The sequence below is a fragment of the Dryobates pubescens genome, chromosome 3 (genome assembly GCF_014839835.1).
Source record: "Dryobates pubescens isolate bDryPub1 chromosome 3, bDryPub1.pri, whole genome shotgun sequence".
In the NCBI taxonomy this organism is placed as follows: Eukaryota; Metazoa; Chordata; class Aves; order Piciformes; family Picidae; genus Dryobates; species Dryobates pubescens.
The window spans coordinates 26060070-26080282 of NC_071614.1; the positions used below are offsets into that span (position 1 = coordinate 26060070).

General features: G+C 36.8%; 1 protein-coding gene across 1 annotated transcript; it reads left to right on the forward strand.

Moving 5' to 3' along the window:
* The first annotated feature begins 420 nt into the window (after positions 1 to 420).
* On the forward strand, positions 421 to 18753 carry DDX1 (DEAD-box helicase 1). Its single transcript, XM_009909472.2, has 26 exons — positions 421 to 540; positions 2206 to 2257; positions 3191 to 3254; positions 3939 to 3968; positions 4217 to 4313; positions 4523 to 4570; positions 4676 to 4759; positions 5621 to 5704; positions 6159 to 6235; positions 7445 to 7517; positions 7628 to 7704; positions 8514 to 8628; positions 9366 to 9504; positions 10512 to 10572; positions 11611 to 11709; positions 12366 to 12455; positions 12837 to 13025; positions 14028 to 14079; positions 14533 to 14679; positions 15159 to 15250; positions 15791 to 15863; positions 16674 to 16746; positions 16856 to 16898; positions 17110 to 17205; positions 17964 to 18084; positions 18404 to 18753. Exons 1-26 carry the CDS (start codon positions 525 to 527, stop codon positions 18532 to 18534), a joined length of 2223 nt encoding a protein of 740 aa, XP_009907774.1. The 5' UTR covers positions 421 to 524; the 3' UTR covers positions 18535 to 18753.
* Positions 18754 to 20213: the final 1460 nt, after the last annotated feature.

The following is a 20213-nucleotide window of genomic DNA, read 5'->3' on the forward strand; positions in this document are numbered from 1 at the left end:
AAATACTTTCTGCCAAACGTATTGATTGTATCAAACTATGCCAGTGTGAATTACATCAACAAAATAAAAAGATACCAGTGCTGTGTGCAAATGTAGAGTTTCATTGTAAACACACACTTCGTGTTCAAAACATTAGGTTATGAGGCCAAATACCACAGATACACTCGAACTTTGAATTGCAGTAGGGGGGGGGGGGGGGAAACATGCCATGATTTCAGAAATGTGGTGAAATTCTGAGCATGTGATCAGAGTGTACCCTAAAAATCTGCATCACAGAGCAAAACTAGTTTCTTCTTGCTGTGTCAGCTGTAGGGTTACGTCTGTGCCCATCCCTGTGCACGAAGGGTGCATAGAGGGGTGCGGCCGGAACGCGCGGCGCGGTGCCTTCAGCTTTCCACCCGGCATCAAAAAGCCACGGACGGGCTCAGCGTCTCCTGCTTCCCAGCCGGCGTCCAATTCCCGCGGACGGGCTGAGTGCTTGCGCACTGTGGGTCGTGGTGCGAGGCAGCGTTGGTGGTGTCAAGATGGCGGCGTTTTCGGGTACGTGGTGTTGGGGTGGGTGGGGGTGTCGGTTATATGGCTGGCAGTAGACTACGGGGAGAGTCTAATGTCTCTGCACTTGCTGGCGCCTTGTGATTGTGTCGGTTCCCGGTCTCGCTGCGGCAAACAGGGCCCATTAGCGCCGTGCTCAGCTCTTCTGGCCTATCCTTGGTGCAGGCTCCCCGCGGTCTGTCACTACCACGTAGCAGGTTTAATATCGAGAGGCCTATACGGTGGAGCTCTTTCCGCCTCCTCGATTTGCCACAGGCCTTCAGAAGTAGTAATCAAAGTGGATTTCCCGATTTTATTGCATATGTGGTATACTTGTGTCCGATAAATGGCGTTAGTTATAAGTCAGACTCGTTCCTCAGGCTGACTGGTTTCTATAAGAGGAGATTCCTCATAAATGCTTTGTGTGTGGCAGTGCTGTAGCTCTGGTCTGTGATACTGTTCGAAATATGTATGTAAATTGTAATAACAAAATTGATAGAGGAAGCATTGCAGTTTGTACCACTATCACATGTGCATGCTTAGGTGACAAGCATTAGGGTACTATGGAGTTCTAGTGTATATAAGTCTTAATTCGTTTCTTGAGATTGAGGGAGATTGAGGGAAAATCTTCATCATGAGGGAAAATGCTGAAGCTTCTTCCATACATCGAGAGATGTATACAGATGCTAGACACAAGGATTAATTTGATTGTAGTTGAGGAAAATGTCATAGTGCAATTAATAGCAATTTTTATTGCTATGCAAAAACCTTTTTGCTGTTGTGGATTGTATAGATTTGTAGGCTACAAAACACTTGAAAATATTTATGCTTTCTGAAATCCTGTTGCAAATAAAACCCACTTCTTGCAGCATTTGTATTATAGCAAAAGGAAGATTTGGCGATCCATATATGCCAGCCCAACTCTTTGTGCATACATGTGTGTGATATATGTGAAACTGATCATGTTTCTGATCAGGTTTCGTTTCTTTAACTTTTTGGTTTAATCAAAATAGAGACATTGTTATATGGCATCACATTAAACTTCTGCCTGAGGTATAACCATCAGACCTTGATAGGAGTTTGTTGAAAGGGATGTCAAAGGAAAAAAAACTTTCAAAGCTGAGTGTGATTAGTAACTATGAAAATAAGTGTCGTATACTTAATACATATGCTGTAAGGGTATAAGGCAAGATTGCACGAAAAGAAACTTAGGCATCTCAAATTTAACTCCTTATAAAAGTTTTTGGTTTTTTGTTGTTTTTTCTTGAAAAACTATTTGTATCTCAACTGTAGGAGAGAGTTAGGATGTTTGTGACTAACAAAGTCTTCCATGTTGCCTGTATAGGCAGTTTCTTAAATGTGCAAAGATAAGTATTTTATCCTTGAAATGGTACTGGGCTCCCAGTGTGTTTGCTTTGCTGCTGTGCCAGCACCTGCCCCTGTGCCTAGTGTTTGCATGACTTGCTCTGCTCTAAGAGGGGACATCTGTCAAATTCGTATATGTGAAAGGGAGAAGGTTTCTAATTTATCACTTATTCCATAGAGAAGACTGTGTGTGCTGTTCCCCAAAAGAATGGGTTATTATTCTTGTCTGTATTTGGAAGCCTTGACACTTGGAAATCTTTTGTGCTGTGTTGAGGTAGATAACACTGTTCCTTTTTTCTTGTCTTGCAGAAATGGGTGTTATGCCTGAGATAGCTCAAGCAGTGGAAGAAATGGACTGGCTGTAAGTAGGAATGCATTTGAGCCTGGTGAAATCTAATTTGCATTTCAAAAATATATGGCATGCTTCTTAAAATACATCTGCTCTCACATTAAAGCAAAGCATATCAAGCACTTACTTTTAGTGTAAGTGGCTGAAAACACAAATTATAACTGTAGTGTTAACATTTAAACTTGGACAAGCAAAGTATGACTGACCATACTTAGTTACCATTTGTTTGATAAAAGCTTCTACCTCTGTGCTTCTGGTTTGTTTATGTATTGTGAGATTATTGAAGACGTACTATCACGTAATTGATGCTGCTTTAGTAAGTGTTTTCTAGACTGGCCTGAATTTGTGTTCTTCAGAGTTGATGCTCGTGTGTCAATCTTTTACAAAAGTTACTTTTCCTGGGTTCAGTTACTTATTTGGCTGAAATACGCGACTTAAAAGTTTGTTTTGAATTGTCATTCATAATGTTATCAGTATGGACAGTCTTACTGTATGTAGTTCTGTTCTTATATGCATATAGCTGTGATTGTTCTAAAAATGCTGGTTACATTTGGTTATCTTTACTTTCTTTTCAGTTCTGAGTAGGAATCTGGTAAATGAGTGTTCTGTAAGTGGCTTTAAAAATGAAAGTTGCTTGATGAAAGGAAAACAGAGCATATAATTAATCTGTATGTTTTATAATTAAGCGTAGCGAAGTGAGCTGCAGCCAGCTTGTCAGGGTACAGCTGAATCCACTAGGTGCTTCCTCTCAAAGTACATCTCCCATTCCAAAGTCTCTGTGTAAATGGAATCCCTTTCACTTCCTTAGCTGTGAGCCAAGAACAACAGTATTTACTTGCTATTTCCCATCTTGTAGGTGATTGGTTTCTGAGAATTCCTGTGTATGTATAAATCCTATTTTTCTTCTGATAACATAGATTTCTGTTAATGTGTTCTTTCCTGCAGTCTTCCTACAGATATCCAAGCAGAATCCATCCCACTGATCCTGGGAGGTGGTGATGTGCTTATGGTATGTATGCAGGATTGCCTTGTTCCTAGAAAGTCTGTTTTTTAATTGTTGCCTGCACAATCAGTTCCTTTCTTTCCAGAAGCTTCCATAGTTAGGTCTTCTGTTCATCCTCAATGGAAAATACATTCTTTAGCTAAAATCCTCTTTGAGTTCCTGGTGTGTTTCCAACTGTTCTTATTGATGGAATTCTTTTTAGGCTTTATTTTCTGACTACTTGACAGGCATTGCCATATGAATGAGAGCTCTCTGACTTCATTTACTGTCCTTTTTTGTCATAAATATGTGAACATGAGTGATTCTGACTACTCAAATGCTTCTGTATCGATAACCTTAAAGGTACCAGATTAGTGTGCCTTGCTCATCATGTCTTTTGCAGATCTTTTGTGTTCTTGATTCAGAAACCAAAGTAGTACTTCCTTTAATCTTCTGTAGTGCCTCCAGAAAATGGACACGCATTGTTTTCTGGTGGGACTGTGTGAGATTTTAGTTTGTAGTGTTTTGTGTTTTTAAGTCTATTGTAAATACTCTATCGTTTTCAATCTAATTGCATGAAGCAATGACATTACTCTCTAAGTATTATGCAGAAGTAAAAGTAAACTTTGTAGGTTAGAATAGAACTGTAAAATTGTCCTTACAGGGTAAGTTGCAATTCTGGTTAAACTCTTAAATTTTTTCTTCTAATAGGCTGCTGAAACAGGGAGTGGAAAAACTGGTGTAAGTAATCAAATTTCTTACTAGAAAGTAGAAGTCTTTAAGTGGTGAGAGGTGGTTTGTGTGTATGTTTATATACTGAGTAACAATTACATCAGTCCATGTTTATATTTAACTAGTATTAGTTAAATTATTATTAGTTACTAGACATGTTTTGAAGTGTTCTGACTATGGCTATCTGAAAATTAGGCTGACTGTACATCCAGACATATCTGTATAAATTGTGGAATGCAAATAACTTCCCATTTTAGGCTTTTAGCATTCCAGTTATCCAGATTGTTTATGAAACACTGAAGGATCAGATGGAGGGAAAGAAAGGGAAAGCAACAATTAAAACTGGTGGGGCAGGTAAGTTGTTTGCTTTTTTTTAATATGTCATACTCTGAGTTTTATACGTTGTTAATTCACGTCAATTCCATTACCTCCCAAAGTAAAGTTAATCTAATTTGCCATTAAATACTATTTTTTCCTTAAATTTAGCATAATATAGATAAAATATTATCATCCTGGATTTTGCAGAACATTTAGTGCTTTTTCTATCTGTCTTTTAAACTTAGTGCTCAATAAATGGCAAATGAACCCATATGACAGAGGATCAGCTTTTGGTGAGTTATCCAAATGTTCATTTGGTTGAAAAAAAGTATGCATGAAAATTTCCTATGAAAGAATTAGGCAATATCTTTAACTGAAACTGTCTTTGTCATTTTCAGCAATTGGATCAGACGGTTTGTGTTGTCAAAGCAGGGAGGTAAAAGAATGGCATGGATGCAGAGCAACTAGAGGTGTGACTAAAGGTAGGTATAAAATTATGTGGGTTTGAGACTATTAAAATGCCTTTTTTCACCTGTTGTTAATGTAGCTGTTTGCATTTAAAACTTACTTCCATCCAAGCAAATGTGCTATTAGTATGTTTACTGCTAGCTGAAGACTTGGGAATGATAGGTACCTCTGTTTTGCTCTCCATTTGTGGTAAATGTACCTTTTCCCTGACTAGGGATTGAGTTGGAGGAGACAGAATCATAACCAATAGTCACTATATTTTATTAAGCTGTTATTAATAAGAATTAGCTATTCAGACTACTTTGAGTTGTTGCCTTACGTGGAAAAATTTCATAGCTACATGTTTGGAACAACAATTGAGAGCCCAACCCAAGTCTTTACTCAGAAGTAGAGTCATACTCCAATGGTTCTAGATGGGTGTTCAGAAAGTCCCTCAGTTTCATTTCATCAGATGTGCAAATAATACTCTAGGTTGCCTGTACATAGCAGTCTGTTGGATGTGGTTTGAGTTACACAATCAATTAATGCCAGTGCATGCTGGTGGTCGTGCAATGACTTGGCAGACCCCTAGTGTTCCAAAGTGATCATTTCTTGTACATCCACTAAAACTACTGGTCTCTCTGGATAACCACTTCTTGGGAGCCTTTCAAACACTATCCTTCAGCATGTATTTTTTTCTCTCATAATCTGGTTCTTCATTACATACATGGATACATACAGAACCATTTAATGCCAACACAATAGAGGGTTTTATGACACCTTCAACAGGGATGGAAATGTTGGATTTGCAGGGTCTTGGAAGTAGACAAACTGAATCACCTTGATGAAAGTTAAATTAGGTGTTAAATTTTAGACACTGTCTTTCTCTTTTAAAGGAAAATACTACTATGAAGTTTCCTGTCATGACCAAGGCTTGTGCAGAGTTGGTTGGTCAACTATGCAGGCTTCATTAGATTTGGGTGAGTGTCCTTCAAAAGAAGAATCCCATAGACAGTTTTCGTATTCGCATGGAATGGTTGAGTCCTGTTCTAGTCTTGCAGAGAATGGACTCCTTTGAAAGGATAGCAATACAGGGCAGTTTAAACTTTGTCCAAATGTTCTTGTAAATGGAAATCTGCTTAGGTGGCAGCAATGTTTGTTAATCTTGTTATTATTTTTTTTAATGAACATAATTGGAGACTATTAAAATGAGCTAACACACTCATACAAAAATTCTAGTGTAGCATATATCAAAGCTGGAAGTCTTCAGTTAGCACTGTAAGGTTTTGTCATGGTTGGGTGGGTTTGTTTGTTTATTGGTTTTGTTGTTTTTTACATGATAGTTTTAGAGGTTTCAGTTGCCTATACAAAGAGTGGGGAAAATTCAACCTGTCGACCAAAAACATTAAAAGGTGTACACTGTCTTGTCTTCAGGCACTGATAAATTTGGCTTTGGCTTTGGCGGCACGGGTAAGAAATCTCACAACAAGCAGTTTGACAGCTACGGTGAGGTAAGCTTGTATTGATAACTGGCAGCAACATGATGAAAAGTTTTGCATGTTGATTCTGTCTTTTGTAGTAGAGCTTACTTTTAAGGTATGATCACTGGGCAAAAGTACTGCAAAGCACTGAAACATTTTTTTGATAAAAACATGTTAACAGGTTTAACTAAAGCAATTATCAATTTGGGGCTTGTGATTGTGGCTAAACTGCATTCCAGGTTAGAGATTTACTGATCTCTTGGATTTATTTCTTGACTTCTTTAAGTCTTAGAACAACACCAGCCCATCTGTATACATTGGTGAATGCCTCAGTGAGGGCACTGTATGCTGTCTGCTAGTAGTTAAAGTAATTTGCTCTAATGTCAAAACACATACTTAAATGCTAATAAGATTTAGAGAGTCATGCTCTTTTCTTTCAGGCTCTTGAGTTGAGTTTGCTTTTAGAACTGTTCACCTTAATGTATACCTCTAAAAATCTCTACCAGGAATATCTGTGGTGGGTTTTGTGAGGATAATTTATTAAAATATGAATAATACAGCAGAAACAAGTCTTTTCATAGTATTAATGAATTGTTAGTCCCATAAACTTGCAACTTCTATGGTTTTTGTAATGTAGCTTTTTTATAGTAGTGACTTCTGAGCTGTAAAATTAGAAACACTTTATAATACACAGATTTTACTGAATACCTTTACAGTGAACAGACTTGGAAGTTTTTTAAATGCACACTTAAGTGTACATAGCATGCATATATCCTGCAAGAATTAAGCCTTTTGAATAGTGAAAATATGTTTCTGTCACCATGTTTGGTGCTCTGAGCTTAGATTTAGATTGGCTAATAAAACCAAGATAAATGCACTTTTCCATAATGCAGAATACTTCCAGGTGAATGACTGAAGTTTATCATTGGCAGAGTGTTTGCTTTTAAAATGAATTTAAACAAGTAATCAATGTTTAAATATCTAAGATAAATTGGGCAGTTTACTGAGGATATCAAATCAAAGTAAGTATACATGCCATTTACAGTGGTATTGAAATGAATGAACTTGCTCCTCTGAAAAATTAGAATTTAGTAGGGACAAGTGGGAAAACTAAAGTTGATAGGTTGTAAGGATACAATTATAAGCATATAAGATAAGATTATAAGTGTAAGATTATAAATTTTCTTAATACAGTGAACACTAAAATCTCTTTGCTTTTCAAACTTCTTTCTGTTCCAGGAATTCACTATGCATGATACAATTGGGTGTTACCTGGACATAGATAAAGGACAAGTAAAATTTTCCAAAAATGGTAAGTTTTAGTTTTTTCTTATTGGGAGTTTGAGATGCTTGCCTTGTGGGTGGGGCAGGGAGAAGGAACACGCATACTCTGGAGTCTGACTGAACTAACCCTGCTTTCAGGGAAGGACCTTGGCCTTGCATTTGAAATCCCACCACACATAAAGAACCAAGCACTTTTTGCAGCTTGTGTGCTGAAGGTAACTTAGCAATGTCACAGATGTGTAAGATGATGAAATTCATTCTAGATCTGGTAACTGACTACTTACCTATAGTGTTTATAGAGCTGTCTACAATTACTGTAGTTATACACTCTGTTTCCTTTGGTCTACTAGTATTTCAGTACTGGAGTGGTCACCACACTGTGTTGGCTTTGACAAGTATTGTTTCAGTTAAATATCAAATGTTTAAATTTAAAGTTTAAGTACTTAAATTTGAATAGAAAAATAGAATAGAATGGACAAATAATTCTTGGTACCAGCTCTGTCTTGCCTGTGTTAAACTTTGATTGATCAGAGAAAAGTAGATAACATGAAAGCCAAATTCCTGTTCCATTTATTCTCATGAATACATTACTGCAATGGTTGAGTTATGTCTTTCTGGAGTTAGTCTCCCTGGGATAATCTCTTGCCAAGTAAAGGTTTTATTAAAACATTTTGGCAGACAGACATGTACAAATCCAAAAATGTGGAGTTTGGTCTTTGGGGTTTTTTTTTAACTGTCTTTTGTCATTGAAACAAAAGTTCAAAAAAATGTTTCTGTATATCTGTAGATATGGGAATATTTTGATGTAGAAGAGAAGTTTTAAGAGCTAAAATGACACAAAATAAAATGTCTGGGAGGTAATAGACAATTTGGGGAATAGAAGCTTTTAACATGAGAAGGTAGACCATCTTCCCCTCCTCTTCCTCTGGCTGTTTCTGATGAGGAAATTAGAGAATTTTGTTTTTCATTTTGTGTCTTACTGATGTCTCCAATCTGTCCATATGACCTAACTATTGAAATCTAGAATGCTGAATTGAAATTCAATTTTGGTGAAGAAGATTTCAAGTTCCCACCAAAAGATGGCTATATTGGTCTTTGCAAGGCTCCTGATGGTAGTGTTGTAAAATCACAGCACTCAGGTAGGTCAGGTTTTTAAGCTCTTGGTTCCTTGATCGTATATTATTTTTGTTTGTCTGTTTTCAGGGTGGTTGTTGGGGTTTTTTGTTTGTTTGGGGGGGGTTGTTTGTAGTTTGGGGGGGTGTGGGTATTTGTTTTACCAAGGATCTTCTGCTCACTTTAATTGCTTCATTACTGTTGTGTTCAAGGTCTTATAGCAATCTTACTGATAGCAATATTAGTGCTTTTATGAAAGTATTCCAAATTTTCTTCATTTAAGCCACTAATAGTCTAACATTTTGAATTCAGAAGTGCATCAGATAAAAAGAAGTTAGGCTAAGTTACTCAGCAGTATTACCTTAAAAATAAGTGTGTGTGCTTAAGCTCTGCAATAAAAATCAGTTATGCTACATAGCCAGAATCATAGAATTCATTGGGGTAGAAGGGACCCTTAAAGGTCATCTTGTTCAGTTACCCTGCAGTAAGCAGGGACATGTTTAGCTAGGTCAGGTTTCTCAGATCCCTGTCAAGTTTGACTGTCTCATGGCATATATCCAATATCAAAGCAAAATTCACTTGTATTCCCTGAATATTAATTTACAGCTATTCATAATTGAGTGAGCAATAACATCACTGTTTAATGGAGCATTTGGGTTCATGACATTTTAGATTATTAGTAGAAAATCTAAGATTATTTCCTATAAAAAATTCCAGGAAAAGAATTTAATTTCTTGATAACACTTTTTTTTTTATTACTTAGGAAGTGCACAAGTGGTTCAAACACAGAACCTTCCAAATGCTCCTAAAGCACTGATTGTGGAACCATCAAGAGAGCTAGCAGAACAAACTTTGAACAACGTGAAGCAGTTCAAAAAATATGTTGACAATCCCAAATTAAGGTAACAGGGCATCTGTTACAATTCTGTCTATGGTCTTGTTGGATGTGATATTGGAAATGGGGAGGTGTTTCACTTCAGCTGAGGGGACCCTCATCTGCAGTGCTACTGATAATAGCCCAGTAATACCTGCTACCAACTAACCTGACTTTACAGCTACAGTTAGGGGTTTTTTAATGTGTTTTCTCTATGGACTACATTTCTGGTAAGACAGATCTAATCAGGGTTTTTTGATTCAGGTTATCAAACATGTATGATACCTAGTGGTTTTAATCAAGGAAAGCATATCTTCTGCTTTACTGCTTTTCCTTTCTGAGCATCTTCCTGTGCCTCCCATGTGCTCCTGCCCTCACATGGTTTGTTTTCCATTGCCAACAAGTAATTACATGCAAGGTCTCCTCTGTTAGTACGCTCAGGGGACGAATGTTGTGATTAGCATGGGGATGTAATTCTGAAAGACGAATCATCTACAAGCTACTTAGGTCCAGAGTTATTTTTGCTTTTCACTGTGCTTATAAAATTTAAATATTTTCATATTCTAAACTGCAATCTATTTACAAGAGTGCTTTTGTCAGAATTGCAAGGACATAGCAATGGGGAGAGGCAAGTTATGATGTAAGTTCATTTAGTTTATTGTTACTTGTATATCTGGGTTTAAAGAACACAGAAAACTTACTAAACTGAGTTACATTTGAGAGTTTTAAGGAACAGATTAATCTTTTAAATTAAATTGGTTAAACACATTAACACTTTAATACAACAGTGATAAAGTAATCACATCAAAATACAATGGGGTAACAAAACTTTCCCTTCTGAAATTAAAATGCAATACATTACATATGAAGAGCCAAGTTTTAAAACTAATTTCTTTCTGTTATTTTGTTCTTAAAATTACTGTTCAGAGCTGTTGCCAGCTACTAAAAATAAAAATCCTTTTTTGACCATATGTCAGTATATCTTCTGAATATAATAAATTATCATATGTCAGAGTATGTTGATGTTCATTTTAGGGAACTGCTGATTATTGGTGGCGTTGCTGCAAGAGATCAACTCTCTGTGCTGGAACAAGGAGTAAGTTGTATTTTTGCTCATGATTTAATAGTTTTGATTCTGAATAATTCAGTGTTGACAGAGAATAGTAATGTTTCTACTTTTAACTTCTCTAAACCTGATCAAAAAAGGTTGTACGTTTTCTGGCAAGTTCATGTTGCACTGGTTTAGCATTTGTTCCTCTACTTCCAAGACAATTGACAGTACAAACACAGTCCTTTGTCAAATTTTGTTGAAGCCTGAGTACTTCTGAAAATTTCAAAACAAAAATGTAATTATTGCCATTTCTCCTTGGTTTACAAGATTGAGACAGTTTCCCTGTTAAGTTCTGCTTCACGTTGATGTGAATACAGCTGACCTTCAGGTTTCAGGGTCAACCTACACCACAAATCAGTCCTACATAGAAGGATGTGATGTATCTTCAGCAGCATGGGATATTCAGTCATGCTGTAGGGATGGCATAGTAATATTTTTTTTGTTCAAGACTCTCTTTTGGAAGTAAGAACACATCACTGCTGATTTCCAGAGATTTTGGGTGGCAAAATACAAATTTTCTGCTAAGCAGGTTTGAACTTGCTAAACTTCCAGGTGCATGCCACCAGTGAACCCTACCATCTGGCAAAATCTTGTTGATGGACTTGATATGTGTACTTCCACAGTGAGAGAGGCTGAATTGATTTCATCCCCATTTGAAAACAGATCTGTTTGACTTCAGATAATAAAGTTAAAGAGCTTGTGGTGCAGGACAGGGAGCAGGGCAGAACATGTCCCAAAATAAGGGAAGGCTTCTTGCCAAAGACGGATTCTGTTAATGAAATGACTGTAGAATCAAAATGCAGGTTCTTCAGAGAGGTGAAATCTCTCTTTGAACATACTAGAGATTCTACTTGGCGACTGCTTAAAGCAGCTCCAAGCCAAATTACTCTAGAATTCTGTGAAGTTATAATTAATAGAATATAGGGCATCATACAGAAAATTGTCTCAATCTTCAAACAAGACTAAGCTGATATTGTCTTCAGTTAGTTATGGGACCGCTTCATTCTCTTGCCTGTTTCACAGGTGGATATTGTCGTTGGAACTCCTGGAAGACTGGATGATTTGGTTTCAACAGGAAAGCTGAATTTGTCTCAAGTTAGATTCCTGGTTCTGGATGAAGCTGTACGTAGAAAACTTAATCTGTGATCTGAAGTTCGGTATGACATTTTGTGAGCGAGTCAGCATTTGGTACATCAGTAGAACAGTTAGCTACCTATAGGCTATTACAACTTAATCTTGTTTGTAACCAAAGTAAAGTATTTTTCCCTTTCTAGCCTCTATAATAAAGCTGTTTGGATGTTTGGGTTTTTTATGATAGAGAAGTGTAATCCAGGCTTTATTCATAAGCTGGTGAAGTCTGTCCCTGTCATTGTACAGGGAACTTGAAAGGACAAAAAATGAGATAAGCTTTTGATTACCCAGCAGGTCTTGAGGCCAATGAGTGTTGTAGCCGATATACTGGGAACTTGGTGCCTCACTCTCTGATCTGTTAGAGTACAACTGACTAATCACAAAGATTAAATGCATCAGGGTATTAGCTAGTAGAAGCTGCTGAGACAGATGTTCAATTTCTCGTGAAGCACAGCAACTGTATTTGTAAATACTCCAGATTTTTACTTTTTTTCATCTCCTCTTTAGTAATATCCCAGCCAGGCATTGATTTGAACAGCTAATTAAAAGAGAGAACTTCTGAGACTACAAATACATTGTGTATTTAACTCAAGTGTACAGACTCAGAAATTACAGAGAATTGCGGGTTTGTCTTTATTTCTATATAGGATGGCCTTCTCCTCCAAGGTTATTCAGATTTCATAAACAGGATCCACAGTCAAATTCCTCAGATAACTTCAGATGGAAAGAGACTTCAGGTATAAAATCTGTTTGTTTGTTTAGGGTTTTTTTATGATGGTGATTTGGACTTACATAAACATATCTGAAAAATTAGTGACTGCATGCATTATGATTTCCAATGCTCTAACAATCTTGATTCATCAGCTCTCAGTAATTCTGCTTTCTTCCTCTTAAATCATTGGGGTTTTTTTGAGAGAATAATTAAGTAACTTTGTGTCTTGACTCTTGTCAGCTTCCTGGCTCCTGTGATGAGGAAAGACAGTCAAGGACTTAACTTGTTTTGTTGTGCTACACTGTGCTATTCAACTGCATAACATCTTTCCAGTTATATTCTTGACATTTTGTGCTTGGAGAATCTGATGCTCAGTGGTACCCATATGGATTTTTTTTCTTCTCAGGTGATTGTGTGCTCTGCTACACTACATTCTTTTGATGTGAAGAAACTGTCTGAAAAGATCATGCATTTTCCCACCTGGGTTGATTTGAAAGGAGAAGATTCTGTCCCTGAAACTGTACATCATGTAGTTGTGCCTGTAAATCCAAAAACTGACAAGCTCTGGGAAAGGCTTGGCAAGAATCATATCAGAGTAAGTGGTCTGCAGATGAAAATTACTTGCCTATATTTACTTGCTTAATTTTCAGAGTTAGGGACTAATGTGGGATTTTTCCAGTTTAATATATCTGAAGTGGTTTGTTTTCCATGGTGGTCAGCATCATGATACTGGAGATGTTGTAACACTGCTTCTGAACAGCTCACTTCTGCAAACTTGATTGAGGAAGATCCTGACAGAGTAACATTCTGATTTGTATTAGAGAACAATGGCACCGCATTGCATTTTCAGCCATTTCATTGCTGTTGGTCTGTGGCTGAACTGCAGTTAGTACCTGTTTTTTGCTGTTCAGGTGGGGGTAAACCTTCCAACACAGGTCATTCTGTAAAGCAGTTATGTCTTATGTAGGTTAGAGACAATTTTTAGAGGAATGGATTTAATCTCTGGCTATATATGAGGCTTCAGTTCAAATTCTGCTTCAATCTGTAAGCTGTTCATGTGAGAAGGTATTGGTGGTTGTCGAAGTCTGGTTTTGAGTTCTAAATAACTTGGGTCTGTATTTTGTTCTCAGTAGGTCTTACACAGTTACACTTGATAAGTTTTCTTAACCCTTATCTCTGGAACTTCCTTTTGTTAGGTCTTTTGGAGCCTTTAAGTCTTTATGCTTCAGCCTAGCATAGGGAAAAGGATAAGGAATAACTGTTTGTATGATGCATCCATATTTATAGTACATTGTTTTCAGGTTTGGTAGTTTTGGGGTTTTTTTGTTTGTTTTATTTGCTGCTTCATTTCCACAGTGGTTTCTATCTAGTGTCTGCATAAATAATTTGGTTGTCTTTTTTTTGAACAGTTTTGGTGTGCTTACACTTCAAGACTTTTCTTTAGCTAAAAGTATATTAGCTTGTTTGGGTGGAAGAACAGAATTCTAACATTAAACTTTATTTAATTTCTCAATAATTATAAGTTAGTGGAGTTAAGTATTTCCTCTGTAAAGTATGGACTAATGACTTGGAGGGCTTGTTTGTTTTTTTTGCCTAGACGGATGAAGTACATGCAAAGGACAATACAAGACCTGGCGCTAACACTCCAGGTAATCAGCAGCACTAGTTAAGTAAAAATTTCTGAAATAAGCCTTTGTAAATGTTGTAAAGTAAAGTTAAATCATAGTAGCCATCTGTCTTGAGTCAAATTCCTCCAAATTTCACTTCATGCATTTTTGTAGTTGTGAAAATAAGCGTTTCTGTAACTGGAAGGGGTGGGAGGTGCAAAAAAGACCTGAATGTATTCTGTAGGCATGTAAACAGCAAGTGTTTGTTGGTGTGTCAGGAAGCAAAAACTCCTGAGTAGTTTTATTCTTTCTGTATTATTACCTTGGAGCAGGGGAGTACCAGTGCAGTGAGGAAAAACTGAAGGTCTAGCTCAAGTGTGATTCTAATAAAAGTTTAACTGTTTACTGAAAGAGAAAACTTTGAATCTACACTGTTCAAAGTCTCTTCAAACTTTTAAATAATTTGAGTGAAATAACTTCTTTACTTTTACTTAGAAATGTGGTCTGAAGCGACTAAAATTCTAAAAGGAGAATACACTGTTCGTGCAATCAAAGAACACAAGATGGACCAAGCCATTATTTTCTGCAGGACAAAACTAGATTGTGATAACATGGAGCAGTACTTCATCCAACAGGGAGGAGGTAGTATTTTTCACAATAAACTTACTCTGCTTACTTTCCTGTTTATTTCAAAGCCAAAATTGCATGGTAGAGATCACCAGTACTCAGGTACAACACAAAAAGTGATAGTTGTTAGGGGCAGGTGACACAGGATTAATGCAGGTGTACGAAAGTGCAGAAGTAAGGATGTGTGGAAGGAGAGATGTGAGGGGATGTTTGAGGAGAAAGGTGAAGATGCATGTTCAGAGGATTAAGGGTAGTTTAGATTAGGAAGGAGTGAGGAGACATACCTGCACAGACCTCCTGTGGTGAGGAGGGAGGAGTGGGATTTGTTCAATTGGTGGTCTTAGTTTTTCCCAATGCCTGTATCAGTCATTAGAAGTTTATATTAATTGGTAATAAATTAAATTGCCCTGAGTTGAGAGTTTTGCCCACCAGTTCTGCATGGTGTTGTGTCCTAGCTTATATATGATGTTATTAATGCATAGCAACTCTTTCAGGTCCTGATAGGAAGGGACATCAATTCTCATGTGTCTGTCTACATGGTGACAGAAAACCTCAAGAAAGAAAGCAAAACCTGGAAAGATTTAAGGTGATGCAGCAGATTCTCAAAAGCTTTTCCCTCACTTTCTGATATCTGAAATAATATATTAAATGTGCTATTAGTTCTTTATTTAAATCAAATTGCATGCAAGTGCTCTACGATCCACTTCCTAAAATTCTGAGGTACAATTTCTGTGGGTGAAAATCTATGCTGTCTGCCAATCAGAGCTTGTGAGTTTTCACTGAGTGGGTAGGTGGGCTAAATTCAAACTCTGTAATAGATTAAGTTGGGGTTTTTTTTAAGTCCTTAGTTCTTGAATACTTATTTAAATATTAGACAGTTTGGTTTTGATTAAGGCATTCTTTGATTTATGCTTCCCTTGTGCTGTTGGGGAAAGAAATAAAAATGTAAATAGAGTAAGTTGTTCATGCTCAAAAAGCACTGTTGCGTCGTAGAAAAGATTCATTTGAACTGTTTCTAAATATACAGAGTGGCTTCAAGGTGAAGTAATAGCAAAGGACTACTGTTTCTTTGGGATTTCATTTAGTTCATCTAGCACAACACTTCTTTACAACTGTGTTTTCACAGAGAGGAGATGTCCGTTTCCTGATCTGCACAGATGTTGCTGCTAGAGGAATTGACATTCATGGTGTTCCGTATGGTAAGACATAACTTTTAAATTAAGCTATTGAATCGCTTGCAACCAGCGTATTCGCAGTCCTGTCAGCTAGTTAAAACACATGTATGATTTATGGCTTCATTTTTTAAAGTTGTACATGTTAAAGGCTTGAGCAAGGCAGCTTTTAATTTGGTTGTTCACTGTACCTTCTCAAATGCCTTGATTTTTTTTCACTCTTGTCAAGAACTATTCATGGAGAAAGTAGAATCCTTAAGTGTAGATAATGCCGTGAATATCTCTCAGTTAAGGCTGAGAGAGCTGTGTCTGTTTAGCTTAGAGAAGCAGAGTCTGATGAGTGATCTCATTAATGCTTGCAAATATCTAAAGAGCCAGTGTTAGGAGGATGGAGCCAGACTCTTCTGAGTGGTGCCCAGTGATAGGACAAGGGGCAGGGGACACAAACTGGAACACAGGAGATTCCATGTAAATATAAGGGGAAAATTACTTATTTTGAGGATGACAGAGCACTGAAACAAACTGCCTAGAGAGGTTGTGGAGTCTGTCTCTGGAGGCATTCAAAACCCACCTGGACATGTTCTTGAGTGACTAAGATGCTCGTGCCCTAGCAGGGGGGTTGGACTAGATGATTTTCAGGAGTGCCTTTAAACCCCTATCATTTTGTGATTCTATGTCATGACTTCTGTAACTGCTGTAAGAGAACATTATGTATATAGGCTAAAGAGAAGGATGGCAGCAGTCAAAATCACTTCAGATGTCTAGTCCGTGATCTCCTTAGCTCATACATTTTGCAACAAAAATCTTGTGTTCAATTTGGACTTTGTGATCTTACAGTTATCAATGTCACACTCCCTGATGAAAAACAGAACTATGTTCATCGAATTGGGAGAGTAGGCAGAGCTGAGAGGTATGTATGTGTTCAGAGCCATCACATGTACTCTTATTTTGTTGTTGTTTCAAAAGCTGGCAGTAGTAACTGAAACATTTTCTCTTTCCCTTCTCCCCTAATATTTCAGGATGGGTCTGGCAATCTCCCTTGTGGCAAAAGAGAAAGAAAAGGTAATTTATACTCCAAAGTAAAATTGAAGAGATGTTATTTACTGAAATTCTATCCACAGCTGATATGTCCTGCATTTGAAAACTGCCCATTTGTTCTTGCTTAATAAGGAATTTGGATAGATACCCAAATTCTTTTTCGTGCTATAATTAATGAAACCGAATGTACTAAGCCATTTCACGAAGTCTAAAAGTTATTTTCCTTTATTTCTAGGTTTGGTATCATGTATGCAGTAGTCGGGGAAAAGGGTGTTACAATACTAGACTGAAGGAAGAAGGAGGTTGTACCATATGGTACAATGAGATGCAGGTAAACATTTTGTTTCAGATGAATTAGAACTTTCTGGTTAAAGACTGGGATATGGTTCTTGTTTTAGCTGTGTACTTGAAGGTCAAAGCTAGTTTTTAGATATTTATAACCTTTGGCTCTTTTCAAAGAAGAAACTAGAAAACTTAACTTCTAGAAAGTGTAACTTGTTATTTCTTCAGTTACAAAAGCTCATTTAAATATTCCCAGCCAATTCTGTTGGAGTTGTATTTTCAGCTTCTCTGTAGTCTCAATAAACGTTGCTAAGAGTTGCAGGATTTTAGTTACACCTTTTGGGTTTAGATGGTTTGTTGGAAAACTGCAAGGACCTTTAAAAACTGTGGTTCCTCTAACCTGGCAATAGTGTGTCAAGGAAGTATGCTTTCATTGAGGTTTGTGTGCTTGTTAATTTCACTGTGCTTCCCTTTCTCCATTAAAGAAGGTTGAATGGTTTTACCATCATCTGTGGTAAAATAATCTTGGACTGTGAGCTCTTTATTAAAATAGCCTCACTCGCATAAGTAGGGGTAGCATGTAAAACAAAGGATTCTAGGTAGGACAAAAAAGGAGTGAGAATGGAAATTAACTTCTATTGATTTATGCGAAAAAATGTATTAGTCTTTGGTGTCTGTAACCAAACTGTTTTGTGTGTCCAGTTTCTGTGGAAACTGCTTGAATGTGATTGCTCAGAATGCTAGTCTGACCTGAAGTCTTGGACCACAAGAGTACTTTAAGATTTATTTATTCTATTTTATTTTAAGTTGCTGGGAGAGATTGAAGAACACTTAAACTGCACTATTGCCCAAGTTGAACCAGACATAAAAGTACCAGTAGATGATTTTGATGGGAAAGTAACATATGGACAGAAAAGAACTCTGGGTGGTAAGCAATTAACTACTTTTGTGTTACTTTGCTGTACACTGTTCAGTTTCTTGGTTGTCTGCTGTGTAACTACAGAACAATAGATCTAAAAAACCTGCCAGGTCTTTTGTGGTATCTGCACATATTATTTACAGTCTCTGGGTTCTGGGTGACCAAAGTGTGCATATATCTGTTTGTGGTTTTGGTTTGGTTTGTTTGTGCTTTTTTTTTTTTTAAACAAGTTAACAAAGTTACCTTAACTTTATGAATGACTGTGGCTGAACATTGTTAGTTCTGCTGAAAATGGATTTGAACCACATCATTGGGTCTTTTTTGACAGGTGGACTGTATAAAGGCCATGTGGATATTCTGGCACCTACAGTACAAGAGTTGGCTGCCCTTGAAAAGGAGGCTCAGACATCTTTCTTGCATCTTGGCTATCTTCCTAACCAGCTGTTCCGAACATTCTGATTGTGCCACACTTGAGACAAGGCTTGAGTTAATAAATCCTCTACCCTGCAAATACACAAAGTTCATACTGTCTCTGAATAGCTGTAGTTAGAAAAGGATTAAAATGAAATATGTTTCTTTTATGATGAACAGCATGTTCACCATTGTTAACTCTGTGTTAGCCGTTGTCTTGATAAAATAAAACCCATCAAAGATTAAATGGTTTGTTTTGCTCTACTTTTCTCTTGAGAATTACTTTACAGAATCATTCTTTGCATGGCTTTCTGTTTTGCTGAAAATACAAGTATAGTTAAACAAACTTGGAGAGAGTTTTCTTCTTCTTTGCAGAATGTTAAAATAAATGGTTGTGTATTATAAATTTTTTTAGTGCTGAGAGCCTTTTAAAGATGTATCCATATTCAGACAGCTCTTTAAGATATTAAAGAAGAGGGAAAATTCTGAGTATGTATTTGAAGGTCTGGGTTATCCTAAACCCCTAAATCTAGACTGTTAACTGTGTTTTGATTCTGTAATGCTAAACTTAGTGTAGTGTGTGTTATACTTCCAAAATTGATGTTGTACAAAGAACTCTACAATATTTAAATTCATAAGTAAGTAAAATGCTAGTATTAAAGCAGTTCATAAATCTTCAAGAAAATCTATTTCATGCATCAGCATAGGTTAAAATACTTAATGCCTCCTGTGCTGCATTCAGGCAGCTTGGATTTGTTCCAATGGAGTGCAGTCTACCTTAACTTTTTTTTTAGCTTCCTTTTTTGTCTTCTCTTTTTTCCCCCAATGATTTTGCCTGCAAAACATTGCCTTAGAATTCAAAACAAAATGAAAGTAACTTTTTGCCTTCCTTATGAAGACTTCTAGTCACAAAATATTTGGGCTCCCTGCAGAAAACAGTGAAAACCAGATCAAGGTTGAGCAAAGGAACAATTTTTTTGTGTAGTGTTACCTGGAGAGGGCAAATTCAAAGTCCTAGCTATTATAACAAAATACATAGGTTTCTCATTAAGTTAAACAAATTTAAGTACTAAATTTAGTGGGACCATGTGGTGTTATCTAATCCTAAATTAGTTATCATGTAATCTTTCCTTTAGTAACTTTCATATACTTGAAAAACTAGAGGGTGGAGAGGAGGACACACAGGGTACCTTTTAGGACTTGGAAAGAGAAGTTACATGATTCATTGTATTGGGCTTCTCTTGTCAAGCAAGTAATGAAATCTCTTGACTATGCCTCAGTCAAATTTAATTTATTACAGTGCCTAAAATGATTTTTAGATACAGGAAAAAACAGATCATGAATGCTTGCAGATCAAAGTTGAGTAAACCCAGATTCATCTAGCTTAAAGTGAACATTTATGTGTAATCTGGGATCACTTTTAAATTGGGGGAAATGATGGGTATAGAATTAAAATATCAGCACTGGTCTTTCTTTTGTGAAGAGTGTAACGTTTATTCTAAACCAACTATTCAGTATCCAAACTTCAGACAAATTACAACTATTTCACATGGCTTTATTCAGTCCTGAAAATTAAAATTGCTTTAAATGTGCCAATACTTAATGAAAATCTGTTTCCTTGGTCTCACTGACACAGCCTAATATACGATTATTTTTAGGAGGGTTTTGCTGATGTGCCTTCAAACACTACAGCATGATGGGCGTAGAGGGAGGAAAGAGTTTCTAGT